Source organism: Rana temporaria, chromosome 13, assembly GCF_905171775.1.
Source record: "Rana temporaria chromosome 13, aRanTem1.1, whole genome shotgun sequence".
Classification (NCBI taxonomy): domain Eukaryota; kingdom Metazoa; phylum Chordata; class Amphibia; order Anura; family Ranidae; genus Rana; species Rana temporaria.
In genome coordinates this window covers 74,271,940-74,295,982 of record NC_053501.1, presented here as the reverse complement: position 1 = coordinate 74,295,982, position 24,043 = coordinate 74,271,940, and the positions used below count along the sequence as shown (strand labels likewise).

Here is a 24,043-nt window from a genome sequence, read left to right as displayed (position 1 = left end):
CAAAGGACATTAAAAGCACTCATGGAATGAAGTGATGAGGGTCATAACAAAATTGTAAGTAGCTTTTCCCTCCAGAGTTCTCATCCCAGAAACAATCATCCTGCTGCCTCTGATCATCACAAAATGTTTCTTCACCAGCAGCATCTTCAAGTAACGAAGTGTTGCAAACCAGGGTCTCCCAAAATACACAATACCTTCATTTATAGAAAAAAAAGACACCTGGAAATCAGGAGAAACTTGATCATGGTCTTGCAAGAGCAAGATATTCTTCTGGATCAGCATTTTCAATAACTAAAAATGCATAATTGAAGCTTTTAAATTATTACGAGTGGAAGGGGGGTAGTTACCTGTTCTCGTATATACTTGAAATGTTTTTCACATATACAGTTCTTGTTATTGGGCCCCAGGACAAAGTCAATTGTGACGAAACGGCGTAGGGTAGTGGCGTGCTGACGTCATCACTACATACAGTGTCCCGGAGTGAACAGGCTGTGTTAGCCGGGCGGCTACATATTTCACATGCAAATTTTTATCTACTTATTGTAAGTGCGATTTTAACCTTTTTTTATATTAAATTGTTTTACTGGATTACGCTATGTCAGCCTTCTTTCTTTCCTCACCTTGGTTATAATCACTATTGATCATCTGTGAACGGTGGGAGATCTATCGGATACCGGATATCTTGCTGCATAGACCCCTAGGCTGGGTAGAAAAGCCACCCGCCAACAGAAGATCTCTGGTTGGGATCTTCCCTTTCGGTAAGAGGCAGTTTGTTTGGAAGGTGGAGGATTTCCTTTCTATCTCTACACTGTTCTATGGTTCCTTTTGGTTTGATGTCACGATTGTATCTGAAGGAGAACAGTGTATTTTCAGCCACCAGAACACCATCTGATGCGTCCTTTGTTTGAATACAAGACATTGATTGATTTTTTTCATCTTTTTTCACTGGGACTCATTGAAATATATTGTTTATAGGGCAACCTATTCGTTTTAAGTGATATCATTTTAAACAATAGCACTATGTTTTCAATCACGTATTCTAGTTGATTTCATTTTAGAACTATCACGTTATTTGCGCGGCTTACTTTTGCTTTACATTGATCCTATTTGTGTGTGTCTCACATTTAAAGCTGATTGCATATTTGTTTTCTGTTCATTTATTTGATAGCGCAGTATTACCACATTTTTCACATTGTATTTCCAGATTGGCTACGTCACTGCACTGTATAATTTTCTGGAACGTGCAACTGCTGTGAATCCTATGTGCGATGATGTGTTCCTGAATACACATTTGTATTGACCTCCTTATTAATAATTACCGATTTGCATAAAACAAATATGCAGATCAAGAGTTCTTGCTCAGCCTTTAGTTGCTTCATACTGGTCACTGACTTAAAATGTTTGGAAGCCAGACACAGGCTAATAGATAGCATTTTAGGAGGAGGTCTGCAATAGCAGACTACATATTACAGTACAGGTTCCCTTTAAATACGCTTTTGTAATATGATTCTGCAGTTCTAGAAAAAGACACACATAGGCTTGATCGTGATGTCGGTGAGAGAAAAATAATTGAAATATACAGCATTGCACTTTAAAGCATGTATAAACGAAAAGGCCAAATATCCACATTCACTTCCTTTTTGCCCACTTTACATATTTACCTTGTTCCAAAGTAATAAAAATCACTACCAGCGAAAATGTATCCGATTTTTCTTATTCGGGTTCAAGCTGAAAACACCTTTATTTACATTTTTCTTTTCATGTATTAAAGTGGAGTTCCACCCATTTTTTTTGTTTGTCTGTGCTGCATGCCCTTATCTCATAGTGTTCAGAATAGACAGTTTTTATTTATTTTGTTGCTTGTAAATACCTTTATTTTATAGTCCTTCATTACTTCCTCCTCCTTATTAGCCTAGGCTATTAAGTCACAAGGTTATTCGCAAGGGTTTCTGGGATAGGCATCATGTATCCCAGTAGTCCTTGCAAATAGCCTATTTGCATAGAGAAGGGGCGGCAACTTCCTCTGACACTCCCGTTGCTATGGAAACCTGACTGAAACCTATTACATCGCTTGTGCAGCACTGAGCATGTGCGAGATCTGCAAGGCTGAAATCCATGAAGTCATACAGTCTGGCTTCATGATGCCCACACTTAAGATGGCCACGGTCTATTTCTAGATTATAAACTAACTAAATGCTCTAATAACCAACAAAACGGACCTTAGTTTACAGACTAACTTTACTAGACTACATTAAGCTTGTGTATTACAGGGGTATTTATATTTAAAAAGTGGAATTGTGGGTGGAACTCCCCTTTAACAATGAGAACTTCGGACACTAGTTACTGGCACCTCCCCACAATGTTCAGTAAAATACATGGTAACAGAATACTTACCACTGCTGGTGAGATACTCAAGAACAAGGGCAATTCTGTAATCTGACAGTGAAGAACACGAGGTTGGGCAGTGCTTGCTTGATATAACACATGGTCTGTACATCCATTGACTGGCTTACAGTGGCAAGTGAAAACCAACCTCTAAAAAACAAAAGAAGACATTAAATAAAAAACATATTTGGATGTTTTCATGCCATTACTTTTTTTTTAGAACTCGTTAAAAAAAATATATGTTTATTTTAAATAGCTATTCGATATTCTGACTTTATTTTACAGACAATTAGAAAGATAAGCTGTGGGGAAGCAAAATTTAGGCTTGTCTTTTGACAGGCATACAGTTCAGTGACTTCTGTAAGCGCCTAAAACATATATTTTGTAGACAAAGAAAACATTAATTATTTATTGCTTGGACAAGCACCACAGACGCTACCCACTGTAAAGTTTCCTCTCCCTAGCATATGGAAGGATCAGTTTACCAAAAGTGAAAGGATCAGATAACTGCCAAAATGGCAAAGGTCAACCCAAGAGAAGCTGCAGAAAGGAGCATCTGCTGTAAAAGAATTGTGCAAGAAGCTTGAAGGAGATCATGGCTAAGCAACATCTTATATCTCTTAAGAAGCCCTCTTCTCCTAATATTACAAATACAGCAAACAAAGGCTGAGAAAGAGCTTTCCTGTCAAGGCAGCCAAGAAGTATGTAGTTATTCTCCTCTCAGTGACCTGAATATAAGATAAACTTTCAGATCTGGGTTTAACTGCCAAGACAAAACAAAAATGCACACATTGAAACAAGCTAAATCACTAGATAGCCTTTCATAAATTAAAGTGTAGATAACATTTATAATCATATGGCCCGGATTCAGATAGGAGTTACGACAGCGTATTTCCGAAAACGCCGTCGTAACTCTGGGTGTGCAGGGTCCGTATCTATGCGCCTGATTCGTAGAATCAGTTACGCATAGATTTCCCCAAGATCCGACCGGCGTAAGTCTCTTACACCGTCGTATCTTAGGCTGCATATTTACGCTGGCCGCTAGGTGGCGCTTCTGTAGATTTATGTGAGGAATATGCAAATTAGGTAGATACACCGATTCAGAAAGTACGTTCCGCCCAGCGCATTTTTTTACGTCGTTTACGTTAGGCTTTTTCCGGCGTAAGTTACCCCTGCTATATGAGGTGTATCCTATGTTAATGTGGAGGTTCACCCTATAAAAAATTTCTAACACTGCATCGACTTCCCGAAGGAAGCTCGGGTCGGCTCGGCTCTATTCGGCGCCGGTGCGCAGGCGCCGAATAGAGCCGAGCCGACCCTCCTTCGGGAAGTCGTGACGCACTGTGTGCGCCGTCGTTTAGCATGTCAATCAATTGGCATGTCAATAGGAACGCCCACTCCCGCGGGATTCGCTACCCGGAAGGCCGCAGTGAATTCCACGGCTAAACGCTATCTACGGAAAAGAGAAAAAAAAGGTCAGTGTCATTTTAATATGCACAACTGGCTTGGATGCAGTGTTAGAATTTTTTTATAGGGTGAACCTCCACTTTAAGTATGGACGTCGGGCCAGCGTCAAATTTTCCGTCGATTACATCGTTTGCGTAATTCGTTCGCGAATAGGGCTGGGCGTAATTTACGTTCACGTCAAAAGCATTGGCTTTTTGCGGGTTAATTTGGAGCATACTCACTGGGATACGTACACGGATGGCGCATGCGCCATTAGCCAAAAACGTCATTTACGTGGGGTCAGCCTTCATTACCATACAACACGTCCACTGCATCCAGAATTTGAATTCCGCGGGCTTACGCCGGACCACATACGCTACGCCGCCTTAACTTAGGGCGCAAGTTCTTTCTGAATACGGAACTTGCGCCCTAAGTTACGGCGGTGTAACGTATCTGAGATACGTTACGCCCGCCGACAGATACGCAATTGTATCTGAATCCGGGCCATATATGTATTGCCTAAGGAAAGCATCATTCCAAATTGACGGCTTTACTATTGTTTGGAATAGGAATAGATTCATTGAAAACACAAAGAATAGTTCTATGAATAGTTGGCCTGCTGGAAATGTTCTTACATTATTAGTGCAGAGAATGAGCATAGCATTGCAGTATACCTGTAAATTGGTGGTTTTATTCAGATTATAAGTAAACGAAAAGCTGTATTTAAAGCCAATGTCAAAAGAAAAGAATACCATATATACTCGAGTATAAGCAGAGGCATCTAATTTTACCACAAAAAACTGGTAAAACGTATTGACTCGAGTATAAGCCTAGGGTGTCCATCTGCATGCCTCACTGTGTCCATGCCTCACTGTGTCCATGACTAGACTTATGTTTAACATGGGAGTCTATGCAAGGGGTGCCTGGCTATGAAAAATCGGTGCTCCCCGGCCGTAGGTCCCCCAGACAACAAACTTTGCACACTTGTAGAGGAAGAGTGGGGCTATATGTGTGCCAAGTTTGGGGTCCAGGGGACCTACGGTCGGACGGTACTGGGTCCCAAAAATCCGGAAGATCAGGCGCAAAAAGGTGACTCGAATATAAGCCGAGGGGTGCATTTTCAGCACCAAAAAATGTGCTGAAGAACTCGGCTTATACTCGAGTATATACAACAATACACTGCCACATCCGGTAATCACACAGAAAGAAGCAAAATCTTTTTTTTCTGACTTTAGTGGCATGACAAGGGGTACACACAACTCAAGACTTCCACCACTGCATCTAGGGTTGGGCCTGTTGATAGAGTCATATAATAAGGTAATATGTAGCTATGGTTATTATCAATACATGTGCTGTGCTACATAACTGACAGTAACACAAGGAGCCATTGATAATAATTTATTTTTTGTTTCTTAGATATGACCCGTTTTGGGGAACTATGTATTGTAGCTTAGTAATGAATGCTACTTCGTTCATCACATTGTCTTTCATGTAAGTGAATGTTTGGCACAACACTTTATTATGCTCCTTGTGTCGAGATGTGGGATGTTATGACACATTTATGGATTTGGTTAATAGGTATCTTCATTTCCCTACCCTTATTTGACACTCCTACTATTCCTTTGCCAGCCCATGGAGTATCCGGTGTGTAAGCTCTGACATTAAAGTGTTACTAATCCCAGGACCCTGCATTCACTATATATGGTCTCCCACCGTACACAGAAATGCAATCATTTTAGTAAATATTAACTGCTAAATACCTTTTCTCATCAGCAGTATATAGCAGTCTAGTGACTTCTATCAGTGGTCCAGCCAACAATGGTTAAAGCTTGTCCAGGATAAACCCTGCAGCAATACTCCGAAATCTGACTCCCATTTCCTGTATATCACAAATCCCTAATGAACACCCCTGAATGCTTCTAGGGCTTGTGTTTCCAGTATGTGGAAGCAACAATCCCACTGGTGGTGTCACAGTGGTTTTGCAAGGGTGTGCGATATACAGCGGATGGAACATCTTAGTTTTTCAGTAGCATAAATATAACATTGTTTTTTTTTTATATAAAAACCATAATAATGAAAACAAATATTACCTTTAAGTTAGGGGAACTGTGGATGTTGGGAAAGGAAAGTGGGGAGTTGACCGAGAGGATGAAATCACTTTTGGACAGGTAGGCATGTGCAGTTTCAGATTTGCTCTTCTTCCCTCCAGAAACGATATGGTGGAGCCTATAGGCAGCTTTCAGAGACAGGAAAAGAGCTAACCATCTGGAAAAAAAAAACACATATGCTTACTTTAATTTATAAAAAAAAAGTGCTAACCATTTACAATGCATGTATGTAGCACTGGATAGAAAGCAACAATTCTAAGCAGATAAAGAGGTCAGTGTGCTCACAGTATACTGGTGCAATGTGTACACTGTCAGTGGTGTAAAATCCTGCATAGTACACTAGTCCTATTCAGATCCCTAGAACCTACAACCACCAGTGCAGTCTCATGTGTTTTCAGTGGTCACAAATTATCTATATTCAACAATAGCATGCTCGAATTATGCCATAAAGGTTTACTTCACATGAAAATGTTATCATTAAAGCAGTATTAAACCCAAAATATATTATATATATATATGTTATATTGCAGCTTACTAATAATCAGATGTGATGACTGTATTACATTCCTATTTTAGGCTTCCTTTCTTCTATTTTAATCAAGTGATCCAGCCAGCAAGTATATTGTTTTTCAAAAGCATAAGCTATCTAGCAGAATATATCAGTTTACAAACCACTTAACACTGGCAGGGGTGATTGAAATGATCAGCTTTTTTTTTTATTCATGCAAATCCTTTCTCCCAAAAGAAAAAAAAAACTGCTTGCAGTAACTGCTTATAAAGTGTGAGCTGGAGTTTGACTTCAATTTGTTGCTAATACATTTACACTACTGTCCCCCCAATACTGACGTCTGCTCTGCCTCCTGTGCTCATTCATCCAGAGCTATGTCTCCCTAATACAGGAGGTATGTTACTGTACAAATCACCAGGATAAAAACACAGGGGGGGAAAATCCAAAAGAAAACAAATACAGCCACCATACCCAATGATTTGTAAGATGCAACATTTTTGGTCTTGGGTTTAATACTGCTTTAAGGTGTCAAATTAGTAAAGTCTTTATTGATCGTTATAATATAATAAAAAAAGTGGAAAAGTAATGTATCCCTACTATAATATGCTAAAGTTGTGTGGTAAAACACAGTCTGTATACTGCTTACCAATGTCTTTATCAAAGTCCTACATATGGCATACGTTCTTTTAACCTGCATATAGTATAATAAATCACATAACAAAATCATAAGCACCAGTAATCTGAAGGTACCTAGAGAAAAGCTGTCTCTAAAAAGCAAAATCAAATATTTAATGGTAAACTAAATGTAACTACAGACAAATGGATTCTGCATTAGACATGTGCAGCACGGAAAAATTATTTTCGATTCATTTAGCTACTTATTTAATTTCGTTGATTTTTTTTGGAATGCATTTAGTTCAGTTTTTGTTTAATTTCATTTTGTTTATTTTTTTTCTAACAAATTCCACATTTTTGGAAGGATTCTAATTCGCATTAGTTGAAAAACGATCGGCCGATTCTAAGTGCAGAATAGCTGGTTGTTAAGGAGTGGGCGGGGAAGTGGACTTATCAGCTGTCAGCAAGCTTCCCCACTGACAGCTGAAATGTAAACAAAATAATTCTGCCAATGACAAATTCCCCCCAAAAAACTATGCGGGGACCCTTCGTGTCTGGTATGAATTTTAAGGGAAAAAAAAAAAGAATCGCCAAATTAAAAAAAACGGTGTGGGGTCCCCCTCAAAAATCATACCAGACCCTTACTGGAGCATGCAGCCCGGCGGGCCAGGAAAGGGGGGACAAGTGAGCACCCTCTCCCACCGGAACCATACCAGGCTCTGCCGCCCCCCCCCCCCCCCCAAAGCACCTTGTCCGCATGCTGATGGGGTAAATGGCCTCTTCCCCACAACCCTCGGTGGTGATTGTGGGGGTCTGCTGGTAGGCAGCTTATCAGAATCTTTTATTCAGAGATTCAAATACATCCGAATCTCTGAATACCCGAAAATGTGTCCGCATTTAAATTCGGACCCAAACTAAATGCCTGTACATGTCTATTCTGCATTATACTTTTACAAAGTTGTAGCAATTTAAAGGTTTAGATGTACATCCCATAGACTGTTTGATGATACCTGGCTACGTGTCCCTGAAGCATTAAATTTGCCATTTCTGCTGGAGACACGTTAATAAATCGAAGAAAAGAAAAGCAGCTTTCTTGGTCTGACCCTATGAATAAAAACAGACATCATGTTAAGATACATAGTTACATACTGTAGTTGGGCTGGTTTAGAAAAGACACAAGTCCATCTAGTTCAACCAATAAAAAAAGAAAGAAAATGATACAATATACACAATTCTATACCCACAGTTGATCCAGAGGAAGGCAAAAAACCCCAGCAGGAGGGGAAACAATTCCTTCCTGATCCCCCGAGAGGCAATCAGACTTTCCCTGGATCAACTTCACCTATAAATGTTAGTATCCAGTTATATTGTGTATATTTAAGAAAGAATCCAGACTTTTTTTAAAGCAATCTACTGAGCTGGACAGACCCAGCTCTTGAGGAAGTCTATTCCACATTCACAGCTCTTACTGTGAAGAAACCTTTCCATATTTGGAGATTTAGGCTGGGTTCACAGCAGCAGTCCGTGTGTCCCTGTTCTCCGTTTCAGGGCCAAAACAGGCCAGAATTTTTGCCCCAAATCGGACCTGAAACAGAGCCAAAGACGCACAGGACTTGGTGCAATGCATTCCGCAGTCGCCCGGAGATGTGTGAACCGGCTCCATTGAGAGCCGGTCACAATCTCCTGTCGTGCGAATTGGATGCGGAGAAACTCTCATCCAATTTACATAGGTGTGAACCCAGCCTAAATCTCTTTTCCTCCAGATTTAAAGAGTGCCCCCCCAGGTTAGCTATATGGAACACGTATGTATTTATACATGTTGATCATGTCCCCCCTTATTCTTAAGGTTAAATATAAACACTAAAACACAAAAAATTGTCAACGTCAAGTAGTTGTAGTTTTGTAAGTTCACTAGCTCTTCTTGAAACTTTAGGACAAATTAAAGTAGAACTATAGGCAAAACAATTTTTTTCTCATTTTAGATTAAATAAGGAAGGGTTATAACCCCTGTCAGTTTTTTCCCTATCTGTGTTCCATTGAGTTACCTTCACTTCTTGTCCCATAGCCAAAACAGGAAGTGAGAAGAAATCCCTGCAAAATAAGGAAATCTCTTATGGGCCCCCCAGGTCAGCAGAATGAGTGCCCCCCCCCTCTATTACTTTTCTGAGGACAACTCAAAATGTGGGATTTTCTTTTACTTTCACTTTCAATGATAATGATAAACAGGACAAATACAGAGGGTGGATCTCCCTAACAGGGACACAGACAGCAGCAAAAAAAGAGGTGTTCTAATTCATCTCCACTCTGTTCAAAACTTAAAAAAACATTTTTACTTAAGTTATACTTTAATACAGACAACAAGAATTATATAAAAGAAGAAAACCGCATGTGTAAAAACATAAAAATAAATAATGTCAATCACCACCATATACCACTACCAACACCACTAAGTATTGCGACGCCTGACTTTACATGAACTTTAATGGCATCCCAGTCTTAGTCCGTAGGGTTCAATATTGAGTTGACCCACCCTTTGCAGCTATAACACCTTCAACTCTACTGGGAAGGCCATACACAAGGTTTAGGAATGTGTTTATGGGAATGTTTGACCATTCTTCCAGAAGCGCATTTGTGAGGTCAGGCGCTGATGGGGACGAGAAGGCCTGGCTCACAGTCTCCGCTCTAATTCATCCCAAAGGTGTTCTATCGGGTTGAGGTCAGGACTGGTGTGCAGTCACGTTGGAACATGAAGGGGCCATCCCCAAACTGTTCCACAAAGTTGGGAGCATGAAATTGTCTAAAATGTCTTGGTATGCTAATGCCTTAAGCATTTCCAAGTGGAGCAACTTGACTGGCCTGCACTGAGGCCTAACCTCAACCCGATAGAACACCTTTGGAATGAATTAGAGTGGTAACTGCAAGCCAGGTCTTCTCGTCCAGTGCCTAACCTTACTGTAACAGAGCTATGTATTCTGCCTGGACATCCTATAATAATCCTGCAGTGAGGCATACACAGGGTTAATTGTAGAGTGACTCTATTCTAATGTCCCCCCTTCCTCAGCTAATTGACTCTCTTTTGTGTATTGTTCTAAAGGTTAATTGAATTTTATTGAGAAAGGAATGTGTCTGATCAGGTCATGTTAAGTGGTGCCGAAGTGGCTAGATCCTGACTAAGTGATTAATTCAAGGAGATGTCATTATTTCAAAGTATCTGTATTGAAGCCCCCCCAGTGTGAGGGGGGGCAGAGATTGTCATTGTTCCTGTAACAGTGTAACCACATATAAGCTAGGTGTATGTACCATTAAAATCAGTCTACTTGACCCTTCAAACGTAGCCTCGTCTCGTTTTTGAAAGGGCGTTCGATGGGATATACCGGCTGTACCTGCATATCACAACTTGCCAGGGAAAAGGACGGCTGATACCACCTCACTACCAGTGGGTAGCCGTTACACTTACTAATACGCTTCTGGAAGAATGGTAAAACATTCCCATAGACACACTCCTAAACCTAGTTAAAGCTGTTATAGCTGCAAAGAGTGGGTTAACTCAATATTGAACCCTATGGACTAAGACTGGGATGCTATTAAAGTTCATGTGTGTAAAGGCAGGTGTCCCAATACTTTTGACAATATAGTGTATATTGTGTTAGTTTATAGTAAGTGTTTATCACCATATTTCAGGTTGTCCGTAAAAAAACTTACTCTGTCAGTAAATTTTCCATGTTTTGTTAGTTTAAAAAAAAAAAAAAAAAGTAATCGGGGGTTGGCAACCCTTTGAGACAACAGCTTATTTTTGTATGCCAGTGTCCAAATCCTCCTGTGAGATGTCCATTTCCTCCTGTTATCAGTTCCACAGAATTGGAGATTTCACTGGATACACATTACTGCCAACCAGGGGCAGTAATAGCACAATTGTTCTTTCTGTGTAAACATTAGTATGCATGATTCAAGCAACCCATGACTAGAAAGCATAACTATAGAAACACTGGAACATCAAACAATAACTTACGTTTTTTATGGAAGAGTGATTGCTGAATGTGATCAGGTGCAAATGGTGAAAGAAGGTTGCGCAGCCACCTATTAAAAAAAAAAAAACATTCAGGATATGACAGAACATTTCTATATCCTTAAAGGGGTTATAAAGGTTCATGTTTTTTTACCTTAATGCATCCTATTTTATTGACCAGAAAGGTCAGTAGTGGGTAGTAGACATGTGCAAATCATTTAGTTCCGAATTTGTTTTTTTTAACAAATTTTGACAAATTTCCTAATTCCGAAATTTCCGAATTTCGCCATTTCCGAATTTTCAGAAATTCGGAAATTTGAAAATTCTAAATTTAGAAATTTCGACAATTCGAAAGTTCGGAAATTTGAAACTTTTAAATTTCTAAATTTGAAAATCGGAAATTCCAAAATTTGGGATAAGAAAATTGGGAATTCCAAAAGTAGGATTCTTGAATTTCAGAATTTTTGAATTTCAGAATTTTCGAATTTTACAATTTACGAATTTTGAATTTTCGAATTCCCCCCCCAAAAAAAGAATGAAACAAAAAAGAACACGTTTTTCTCAGTGTACATGTCTAGTGGGTAGAGGCATTTGCAGAGGTCAGTAGTAGGTAGGACAGTTTACAGAGGTTAGTAGTAGGTAGGGCAGCATAGAGGTCAGTAGTATGTAGAGAAGTACAGAAATCAGTAGGGCAGATGACACCAGTGAGCAGAACAGGGGTTAGCAGAGCAGAGAAGGGAAAAATTAAAGGACAGGGGGTCAAGCAGGGCAGTGTAAAGTGGGGGCAGGAAGGTCCAGTACAGCGGGTCAGAAAGGCCTGGTACAGAACAAGTCAGAGGAGCTTGGTTCAGGGGGGTCTGGAGGGCACAACGCAGGGGGTTCTGGAGGGTATAGTACTGGAGGATCAGGAGGGCACAGTACTGGGGAGATAGGGAGACACGGTACTGAGGGTTAAGAAGGCACAGTCTTAGGGATCAGGAGGGCATAGTACAGGAGAGGTCAGTAGGGTCTGGTACTGGAGGGTCAGAAAGGACACAATACGTGGGGGTCTGGAGGGTAATGAACTGGGGGATCAGAAGGGGATGGTACTGGAGGGTCAGAAGGACATAGTACTGGGGGTCAGGAGTAAACACAGAGGGGTCAGGAGGACATGGTACTGTGGGTCAGAAGGACACACAGAGGGGTCAGGAGGGTATAGTACTGGGGGTCAGATGGACACACAGAGGGGTCAAGAGGGTATAGTACTGGGGGTCAGATGGACACACAGAGGGGTCAAGAGGGTATAGTACTGGGGGTCAGATGGACACACAGAGGGGTCAGGAGGGTATGGTACTGGGGGTCAGAAGGACACACAGAGGAGTCAGGAGGGTATGGTACTGGGGGTCAGAAGGACACACAGAGGGGTCAGGAGGGTATGGTACTGGGGGTCAGAAGGACACACAGAGGAGTCAGGAGGGTATGGTACTGGGGGTCAGAAGGACACACAGAGGGGGTCAGGAGGGTATGGTACTGGGGGTCAGAAGGACACACAGAGGAGTCAGGGAGGGTATGGTACTGGGGGTCAGAAGGACACACAGAGGGGGTCAGGAGGGTATGGTCCTGGGGGGTCAGAAGGACACACAGAGGGGTTCAGGAGGGTATGGTACTGGGGGTCAGAAGGACACACAGAGGGGTCAGGAGGGTATGGCACTGGGGGTCCAGAATGACACACAGAGGGGTCAGGAGGGTATGGTACTGGGGGTCAGTAGGGTACAAGTGGTTTCCAGATGCAGAGCTGAGCAGGAAAACTGCGGTGGCACAGCTACAGCTGTTGTGGTGCGCTGGTCCTGCTTGATCCTCCTCTCTCAGCACATGATGTCACCCACAAGTACACCCACTTTAAAGCACTAGTATAGGGCCAGAAGGGATCAGCACACTGCACTCAGTGCTGCAGGCTGGGAATGCCCTCTGCCTATACCTTCCAGTTTGATCGCTTTCTCTGTGCTGTTTTCAAATAGGGCAGCAGGGAGGAGGACTTGTGGGTTAGCAGGACAGGGACTTGATCAAGATCTACCCGTCACCTGCCTGCCATCAATGGGTTTGCCGACCCCAGCCCTAGATATACTCAGTGAGTATTAACCTGCCCAACAGCACTTGAACTCTAGTAAACTCTATTTCAAAACTTCTACCTACAGGTAAGCGTCTATGAAGTTTTACTTGTAGGTATGGTATTATTTTTCCTAAACTCATGCCAACTAGGAGATTTACACCTCGGCCCTAGCTGATAATGTCACTGCAAATGTAGTGAATGTGCCGTGAATGCAAAGAGCACCATACTGTGAGGATGACTCCAATGCACAAGTACGAGAATGACGTCATCATGGCCTGGCATTCAAATGGCTGGAGAGCACAAAGCCGGAAGAAAGACTGGGTGAAGATGGAAGTGCAGTGGGCTCCGTTTAAAGGTTGGTTTGCCATAATATGCTAGTATATAATGCATACTAGCACAACCATGGCATAACATGGCAGGGGGCCCCATTTAAATGAAACAGCATTCATTTACAGTTGCACTTGTTAGAGTGACAGCTCTGCGGCTAAAGGTTATAACCTGAGCTGATCTTCCCACATTCTGATTCAAGAAAAGACATGAAAGTCACAAGCCACCAATCCAAGCTTTTCATTTTTTTTTGTGTTCACTGAACAAATGCAGGCCAAACAGCAACATTAGTTAGGGAGGCTTGGGATTTACATTGATAGTTGACCTCTATTTAGAGGGCCAGATTCACAGAGCAAGTACGCGCCGCGTATCTACTGATACACCGGCGTACTTTCAAATTTCCCGCGTCGTATCTTTAGTTTGAATCCTCAAACCAAGATACGACGGCTTTTGGCTTCGATCCGACAGGCGTACGGCTTCGTACGCCTTCGGATCGTAGGTGCAATACTTCGGCGCCTGCTGGGTGGAGTTTGCATCGGTTTTCGCGTCAAGTATGCTATTTTGCTTTTTCTGTCAATCCATGAAGGTACGCGCGGCGGTCGCATTCTCTTACGTTTTTGCTAGTCGGCTTTTTCCGGCGTATAGTTTAAAAGCTGCTTATTTTGCTGCGTATAGATAGACTTGCCATGTTAAAGTATGGCCGCCGTTTTTTTTTGCGTAAGTCGTCCGTGAATAGGGATGGACGTAAGTCACGTCCGAAGTTCTAAAAATGACGTTGTTGCGACGTCATTTCGCGCAAAGCACGGCGGGAAATTTCAAAACGGAGCTTGCGCAGTTCAATCGGTGCGGGGACGCGCTCATTTAAATGATCACGCCCCCTACCCGCCCCAATTTGAAATACGCGCCGAGAGATACACTACGCCGCCGTAACTTACGGCGCAAAATCTTCCTGGATTCGACTTAGAGCCAGGTAAGATACGCCAGCGTAGCGTATCTCTGATAAGCTGCGCCTGGGCAATTCTATGTGAATCTGGCCCAGAGTATCCATCAAAGAAAATAGACCGATATACACTTTACACATAAAATCCTTTGTTTTTACTGCTAGTGAAACTATCCTTTATTGCTATTTAGGGGTAACAAATTGGGTTCTTCAGTTTCTAACAATATGCCATAACTTCCCTAAAACATCTTTATTTGATATACTTGCCTGTTTTCGTGAGTGGTTGAAGCATTCTATATTGCCGTGACGAATTATAGAAATTTAGACACCTTGTATGGCCTTAAAGCGAGGAAAAAAGGTGACCAAGTTTCTTGACGTTCAAAGAGGTCAGAGTGATTACACACCTAGGAGCAAAAGAATAGAAAACAATACAAACACTGGTGTGGGTAACCAAAAAACGACTTTCTTTCTATCACATATCCCTTGAGCAGCTAACATGTGGATGAAGTCCACTAAAGTGAAGTGTAGGGGTGCGTTTGGGGAGGATAAGATTAATATTGTGTTCTCCAAGAAGAAAACGTTTACCTCTAATACACTCTGCCGGTAAATTTAAAGTACATTTTAAAAAGTACAGCTATAATTAAAGTAGAGTTCCACCCTAAAAAACACATTTTTTATTAACAGCTTGCCTTAATCTAAAAAAAAAAAAAATAACTTATTAAAAAACATTTTTTACACTCACTTGTATAAGGCTGGTACTAGGCAGATTTCATAATCTGCCTAGTTCCTTATCCGCGTGGTTCAACTTCCTGTCCTAAGACCCCATTGCCTCCTGGGAAATGATGACACTCATTTCCCAGAAATCTCTGGGCATTGCTGTGCCTAAAAATCCCAGCATGCACCTCTCTAGGGAAATCCAGGAAGACACAGGAACTGGGCTTCTCATGCCCACCAGCTAACATAGAAACGGCCACAAGATCGCTGAGCAGATATCAGGTAAGTGTTTACACTGTTTTATGTACCGATCGTGTTTATTGATAATTGTAAAAAGAATATTTGTGGATTGAAAAAACAAAACATTATGCCCGAAAATCCCGCTTTAATTGTCTAAACCTTTTCATTGTAATTAACCCACCCTTCCCCCAGATGCTTACCTAAATCTCACAGCCATGACCTTCAGCACACTTCACAACTGCACTAGCAGCTCCTGTCCTGTCCCTCCCCTCCTACTTCTATGGGGCCATCTCCCATAGTGCCAACCAATGCTGTATCCTGGCTTAGGCCAACAAGGCCCAGGCCTAGGGCAGAACTTTGCAGGGGGGGCAGCAGGGAAAGAGTCCCCGCTGGCTTGCGCTACACTGCTCACTGTTAATTTTGACTGTCCTATCAGCCTGAACCACAAACCTTTCTCACTGTGCTAGGTTTCTGCTGCAACCATTGGCATGGTTATATCTTCTTAGTCCTATTCATAAAAATATCAGAAATTTTAGCTTAAAGTAGAATTATAGGCAACATTTTTTTCATTTTGGATAGAGTAGGGGAGGGTTATATCCCCTGTCAGTTTATACCATCCCTGTCCCATTGCAGAGATTTCCCTTCACTTCCTGCCCCATAGCCAAACACGAAGTGAGAGGAAATCTATGCAAATTAAGGGAACCCATTGCTCCCCAAGGCCCTAAAAACTAGTGTCACTACTCAAAAAAGGGGTGTGGCCTTAACAGGAAGGGGTGGGTCATATTTAGGGGTGCACGAGTTTAGTCAGGCCTAGGGCAGCACAAAACCTAAATAGACCACTAAGTGCCGGTTCACACTACCACAACTTGGGATCCGACTTGAGAAATTCAATTGAAGTGAAAGAGAGCCTTCTTAATGCACACTACTGAAGTCACTCCGACTTCAGAAAAGGTTCCTGTACTGCTTCAAAGCGACTTCTAGGCAACTTGTACCCATTGATTTCAATGGAAGTTGCCTCCAAAGTCGGATCACTGTCTTAACTGAAGCAACTTTCAAGAAGAGAAAATTGTTTACTCAGGCAAACATCTCCCTCCCACAGAGCTGAATTATTCTGTGATTGGCCACACCCAAAGTCGCCTGTCCTGGAGGCAACTTTAAGTCACGTTGTAAGTTGCTCCAAGTCGCACTGAAGTTGCCTTGCAAAGTCTCGCTGTAAGTCAGGTTGCCCCTGTGTGAACCGGCTCTGAGTGCCCCCTGTGATGGGAGATCGTGCCATAGAAGTCTATATGGAGGAATTGTGGATGAGCAGTACGTAGATGTCTGTGTGACAGCAAGGTAAGTAAACATCTGGGGCAGGAAAGGGTGGGTTCATTTTGATCAAGGCGGTCAAGTATTAAGCCCCTTTCACACTGGAGTGTTTTTACAGCGTTTTAGCATTAAAAATAGCGCTATTAAAAACACTCATAAAATGCTCCCCATGCATCTCAATGGACCCTTTCACACTGAGGCGTTGCGCTGGCGGGGCGTTGAGAAAAGTCCTGCAAGCAGCATCTTTGGAGCAGCTTTTGGGCGCTGAAAAAAAAAACTCCAAAAACTTCCCCTCTCTATTGAAATGAATTTTTAAGGCGTTGTAAAAACGCCTGAATAGCGCCTATAATCCGCTCTGAGCTGTAGAAAAGTCACATGATCTCCCCAAAAAAAAAGGAGCATCTACAACAGCGGGTCTGAAAATTGCCCATGCTTCAATAACGCTTAAAAAACTCTGTTTAAAACGCCCCGCAGCGGTGCGTTAATTTTACCGCTAGTGCCCTAAGAACGCGGTAATAGCGCTAAAGGCGCAAAGTGTGAAAGGGCTCTTAGAATAACTACTTTTAATAAATGCACAAAGCCCATCACAAATATATATAGCCTAGGTTAATCAAAAAAAATAATTTTTTGTATACAGGATTAACCCAAAACACTCAAAACAATGGGTGGAGATATAGCTATAATTAAAAAAATAGAAGCAAAAGTGTACATGTATCTGTATTGTACACAAGTATATTCCAATAGGTTTGTAGGTATGACTGCCCTACCCGTCAGAGTGGTTATCCAGGACTACAGGCGAAAAACAAAAAAAAGAATGAAACAGAACGTGTTTTCAGCGGAAGCATATAGTACTGTGTGAGAACAGCCTACCTTTCTGAACTGCATGACCAGGTCATAAGGCTGCTGGTGGTGTTCTGTGCTTGCTGGGTTGTACCCATGGAGGACTGAAGGAGATCATCAATGGATATTTTGTTCTTTAGAGCCTGATAGAGCAGTTTCCTGTCGACTGGTCAGATTGCAGTACATCAGGATTTTCAATCTGGAAAGGCAAATCAATAGTACAGTGTTAGTTATTGTATTTTGTTTCTTCATTTGATAGACAATACCTAATGGGCCTTGTGAGGAGCAGGGAATAATTGTGCCACATTTTATATCTACCATCTTAAATAATAAACTGTGCCTGTGCAACATATAACCGTGCCTCACAATCTTTATATATGCAAATCTCATATATTCAATAAAGTGCAATTCATGCAAATCAAAACAGGTATGTGCCGATCCAAACACATATATGAAGACTTGATTTAGATAAAAAGGTGTATATATATATATATATTATATATATATATATATATATATATATATATATATATATATATATATACATACACACACACACACACACATACACACACAGGAAATGTGTATATTCTTTAAAAAACACATACACACACACACACACACACACACACACATATATATATATATATTTACATACACACATAATAATAAAAATACTGTCAATGCGTCAGCATACCAAGACATTTTGGACAATTTCCTTTTCCAACATGACTGCACATCAGTGCACAAAGCAAGGTCCATAAAGACATGGATGAGCGAATTTGGGGTAGAAGAACTTGACTTGCCTGCAGAGAGTCCTGAACTCAACCTGATAGAACACCTTTAGGATGAATTAGAACGGAGACTGCGAGCCAGGCCTTCTTGTCCAACATGACTGCCTGACCTCACAAATGTGTGACAGCCTTCCCAGAACAGTTTACACTGTTATAGCTGCAAAGGGTGGGCCAACTTAATATTGAACCCTATGGGCTAAGGCACCATAAAAAATGAATGTGCGTGTAAAGGCAGGCGCCCCAATGCTTTTGACAATATAGTATATATTAGGTCATTTACGCTTTTCCCTATTATCATGGGATTACCATGCTCCTTTATATACTGCCTTCCTGGTCAGTGTAGGTGTTGGAATGTTAATCTATTGCCCTCCTTGATCGTTTTAACATATTCTCACATATATTGCCCAAAAGAGAATGATACTCATATTGTTCACTGCATATTTAAAGTGGCTCTTTTTTCTTTAAAAATAACAAACATGTCATACTATCCTCCTCTGTAAAATGGTTTTTGCACAGAACAGTCCGGATCCTCCTTCTCGGGTCCCTCTTCAGTGCTCCTGCCCCCCTCCTGTCGAGAGCCCCCACAGCAAGCAGCTTGCTATGGGGGCACTCAAGCTGAGTGAATGTCCATTCAGACATGGAGCTGTTGTTCTGCCCCGCCCTCTATTTCCTGACTGGCTAACCAATCAGCCAATCAGAAGGGAAAGTTCCTTGTGTAAATCACTGGAAAGAGATGGGCTCAGGTAAGTATTAGGGGGTCTGAGGGGACTGCTGCACACAGAAGGCGTTTTAGCTTAATGCATTGAATGCATCAAGATAAAAACAACTTCTGCCTTTATAACCACTTTAACTTTATTTTTGGTTAAGGTTAACAAATCCACAAAATATTTGATTAAAATTTTCCTGTGTGTAGTCTTATGAATAAAAAAAGACCAGCATACTGCAGATGTCAGCAGTATGCTGGATCTAACTGCAGAAAGTTGATTTTTAGGTGAACTCCCCGCTTTAAGGAACTCAGGTGATAGCTAGGACCATTGATCATAGTTTTTATGGACAGTTTACTGACTGGAATGGTACCAACTGATTGGAGAAAAGCCAATGTGGTATCAATTTTTAAAAAAGGGCCAAGATATATCACTGGGAACTACAGGCCAGTTAGCCTATCATCAATAGTATGCAAGCTATTGCAGGGGATTATAAGATTTAGTAATGAAAACTGTATCATTAGTAGTAATCACCACGGCGGATTCATGAATAATTGTTCTTGCCAGACCAATTTATTAACATTCTATAAAGAAGTGAGCTGGCATCTAGATAAGGAAGGCCTGTGGATGTGGTGTGTGTATCTGACTTTTGCAAAGGCATTTGATACAGTTCCCCACAAATGTTCACTTTACAAACTGAGGTCTGTCAGCATGGACCATAGGGTGAGTACCTGGATTGAAAGGGTGCTGAAAAATAGCGAGTCTTAGTGACTCAAAATGTCCCGGAGTGGTCCAGTGTGGTAAGTGGGGTCTCACAAGGATCTGTCCTTGGACCAATTCTGTTTAATTTATTTATAAACATTATAGAGAATAGTATAACCAGCTCAATCTCCGTATTTGCGGATGATACAAAGTTAAGAAGGGCAATAAGTTATGCGCAGGATGTGGAAACCTTACAAGAAGATCTAAATAAAATAATGGGGGGGGGGGGGGGGGGGGCAACTACATGGCAAATGAGGTTTAATGTTGAAAAATGTAAAGTAATGCATTTGGGTGCTAAAAATTTGAGCACAAGCTAATGGCTAGGGGGGAAACCTCTCGGGGAATCTAGGATTGAAAGGGACCTGGGGTCCTAGTAGATGAATAGGCTCAGCACTGGCATGCCAATTCTCCCGCTCTACAAGACTCTGGTCCAGCCGCAACTTTTAGTATGTCATCCATTTTCTGGGCCACCAGTCCTCTGGAAGGATGTGCTGGAACTGAAGACAGTCCAGTAAAAGGCAACAAAGCTAATACAGGGACTAGAGGATCTTAGCTATGTGGAAGGACCACGAGCATTGAACTTATTCTCTGTAGAAGAGACGCTTGAGAGGGGATATGATAGCGATGTACAAATACCATACTGGTGACCCTAGTTTAGGGAAAAAAACTTTTCAGTGAAAGGGAATTTAAAAAAGACATGCGGCCATTCACTGAAATTGGAAGAGAAGTTTAACATTAAACTGCGTAGAGAGTTATTTACTGTCAGAGCGGTAAGGATATGGAACTCTTCCCACAAGCAGTGGTATCAGAAGGTGTCGATAGTTTGAAAAAAAAACTATTAGATGTGCATCTTAGGCCTCGTACACACGGACGGACTGTCCGATGAAAACGGTCCGCCAGTGATGTGATTGGCCGGAGCTGCGATGACATCATGCGTGCGGGAGCTGCCAGTCACGGCACGCTCGCCGATTCTAAAGGAGTCTAAAGTGCACCTGCACCTTGGTCTACGGTGCATGCGCCATAGGCATTGGTGCCCGTCTCATTTCTAAAAATCTCCTAAACCATGGAGGTTTTGGGGAGATATTTTGAGCACCTACAGGTAAGCCTTAATCTTAGGCTTACCTGTAGGTAAAAGTTGGTTGTAACGGGTTTACAACCACTTTAACAAAATATCACACCAATGTAGAAATTCCCCTTTTGGGTAATCATTGAAGCAATGGATTGTGACCCTCTCTCCAAACATAATATCTTGTGGTTACGCCAATAGGATCGTAAGACTATACCAGAACACAATCGCTAAACATTCCCTATCTTTTTGGGATAGACACAAAAGCTCACACAGTCTACAATCAACACACAACCCACTTCTTTCTTTTCTCAAAAACTTTTACCCAGCATGGATATCTCCCAGATCTTTTCAGGCCTGGTCCAAAACAGGTATCCCACGCTTACACAACATCATTCTAAAAACAAAAATCCGTTCCTTTCCAGATTTATGTGAATCTCAATCTGAATTATTACGTTACCTTCAAGTCAAGAATTTTTACACCCATCTCTTTGACAATAATAAAGCTTTAGGCCTCATACACACGATAGGTTAACCAGAGGACAACGGTCTGAAGAACCGTTTTCATCGGTCCAAACCGATCGTGTGTGGGCCCCATAGGTTATTTAACCTTAGGTTAAAAAAATGGCAACTTGCTTTAAAATTTAACCGATGGATTGCTAACTGATAGGTCAAAACCGATTGTTAGTACGCACAACCATCGGTTAAAAATCCACGCATGCTCAGAATCAAGTCGACGCATGCTTGGAAGCATTGAAACTTTGTTTTTTTCAGCACGTCGTCGTGTTTTACGTCACCGTGTTCTGACCGATCGTTTTTTTAACTGATGGTGTGTATGCACAACGGACCATCGGTCAGCTTCACAGGTTAACCTAGGGACAACGGTCCTTCAGAGAGTTCAAAAGTGGTCAGCAATGAGTCCAGATCTAAATCCCATTGAACACCTGTGGAGAGATCTTAAAATTGCTGTTGGGGAAAAGGCGTCCTTCCAATAAGAGAGACCTGGAGCAGTTTGCAAAGGAAAGAGTGGTCCAAAAAGCTGGGTGAGAGGTGAAAGAAACTTATTGATGGTTATAGGAAGCGACTGGTTTCAGTTATTTTTTCCAAAGGGTGTGCAAGCAAATATTAAGTTAAGGGTGCCAAGAATTTTGACCAGCCCAGTTTTGGGAGTTTTTGTGTGGACATTATGTCCAATTTGCTTTTTTTCCTCCCTTTTTTTTTGTTTTATTCCAATATACACAAAGGGAATAAACACGTGTATAGCAAAACATGTGGTACTGCAATACTTTTCTTTGAGAAATACAATACAATTTAGTTTATAATAAAATATTTACAAAAATGTGAGGGGTATACTCACTTTTGTGAGATACTATATATTTTATATATATATATATAATATATATATATATATATATATATATATATATATATATACACACACATACACACACATTATATATATATATATACACACACACATACAATACATACATACATAACACACACGCACACACACACACACACCACGAGTCAGCTGTCTGGCTACAAGTGGTAAAAAATATGTGTTCAGATGCAAAATGTGCTTAGCGAAGTTTCCTTTTTATTACATCACGAATGAGAGTAATAAATGTCTTTTATAAATAAGTTCAAGGCCACGCAATGCTGCTAGCTTGTATGACAGCTAAAGGCTCTTCTGGTCCATTGTGGTTTTACTTGGCAATGGATAAATAGCAGAGACCAAAAAATGAAAAAGTTATTTACAAAAGATGGACAATGCTGGCATACAGTTTACTAAAACAAAAAAGCTTGTGGGCATTATTTATGAGGTGTTTAAAACTATCATAATCTACGGATTCAGAATTATCCAAAATGTACTTTATATCTCACCTTGTCAGAAAGCTCGTTCTCAACATCCCTTTTGATTCTCCTGAGCATAAACGGCTTAAGGATCATATGTAAGCGAGAAAGTTGATCTGGAAAAAAAAAACAAAAAACATAAATATTCCTATACATTTGCAATTAACAGCCCCTTAAAGGATGTTCATTTAAAGTAATATTAAAAGCCGTGGCCTTAATTCTAAATTTAAGAGAGCGCTGTTTTTCCATTATTTAACCACTTGCTTACTGGGCACATATACCCCCTTCCTGCCCAGGCGAAATTTCAGCTTTCGGCACTGTCACACTTTGAATGACAATTGCGCGGTCGTGCGACGTGGCTCCCAAACAAAATTGACGTTTTGTGGGACATCCCACAAATAGAGTTTATTACATGCAAAAGGAGCTTTACATTTCATATGACAGAGGCCACGAAAATGGATATTTACATAAATAAACAAAGGTCTTTGAGCAGGGGGACCGGGAGGGTTGTTTTTTGCCAATGATGGCTCAACATGAGCATTCTACTACCACCTCGAACTCAGATACGTACCTCATTGGGGGATACGGTTTCTTTGCAATCTAATATTTTATAGCCTTTCAACAGTACTACCAGACATTGTCTAAATCCCAGTTGGCCGCAGATTTTTTGCCTAATGATATGGTGGCTTAGTTGGATCCAGTGGCGCTTGCCTGGTTGTCAGGGACACAGAGAAAGGGGTTTAGAAGTCCTATAACATCAGCAGAGGTTTTCCAAACTATTGGTTCTTTCCCTACGGGAAGTCAGCGGGACCTGATGAATTTTATAAGGCTCATGGAGACCTTCTTGCTTCTCTCTATTCCCACTGTCTGAAGGAGCGGGCATTGCCGGAGTCACGCTCATATAGTTCCGATTCACAATCACAAAAAGATCCATCCTCTTGCGCACTCTATAGACCTATTGCTCTTCTCATATAGATTTCAAGCTATTGACCAAACTCATTGCCTGACAAATTCAACCCATTCTGCCCACAATATTTGACTCAAAACCTGACTGGGTTTATGGCTGGGAGGGCCACAAATGTGAATTTACGTAGGCTATATACTAACATTCATGCCTCACATCTTAATATCAGTACCAGGGTTGTGGCCTCCCTGGACATAGAGAAGGCCTTCAACACTGTTGAGTGGCTTTTTCTGTGGGAGGTACTTTGTAGGATGGGTTTTCCATTGACATTCATTAAATGGGTACAAGTTTTATATAGATGTCCTACAGCTGCAATAAGACTGTGGGGAGGGTTGTCATCCCCTTTTTATTTATATAGGGGCACTCTCCA

At 41.4% G+C, this 24,043-nt stretch overlaps 1 protein-coding gene across 1 annotated transcript in view; it reads right to left on the bottom strand.

The window, feature by feature from the left end:
- The window catches only part of INO80 (INO80 complex ATPase subunit), a 167,790-nt gene that overhangs the window by 48,007 nt on the left and 95,740 nt on the right, over window positions 1-24,043 (bottom strand). The window contains 10 exon segments of the mRNA XM_040332513.1: window positions 2,395-2,535; window positions 5,922-6,096; window positions 8,073-8,166; window positions 11,072-11,145; window positions 14,699-14,736; window positions 14,739-14,828; window positions 17,557-17,579; window positions 17,582-17,684; window positions 17,686-17,723; window positions 22,739-22,825. Coding sequence (XP_040188447.1) covers window positions 2,395-2,535; window positions 5,922-6,096; window positions 8,073-8,166; window positions 11,072-11,145; window positions 14,699-14,736; window positions 14,739-14,828; window positions 17,557-17,579; window positions 17,582-17,684; window positions 17,686-17,723; window positions 22,739-22,825 — 863 coding nt within the window.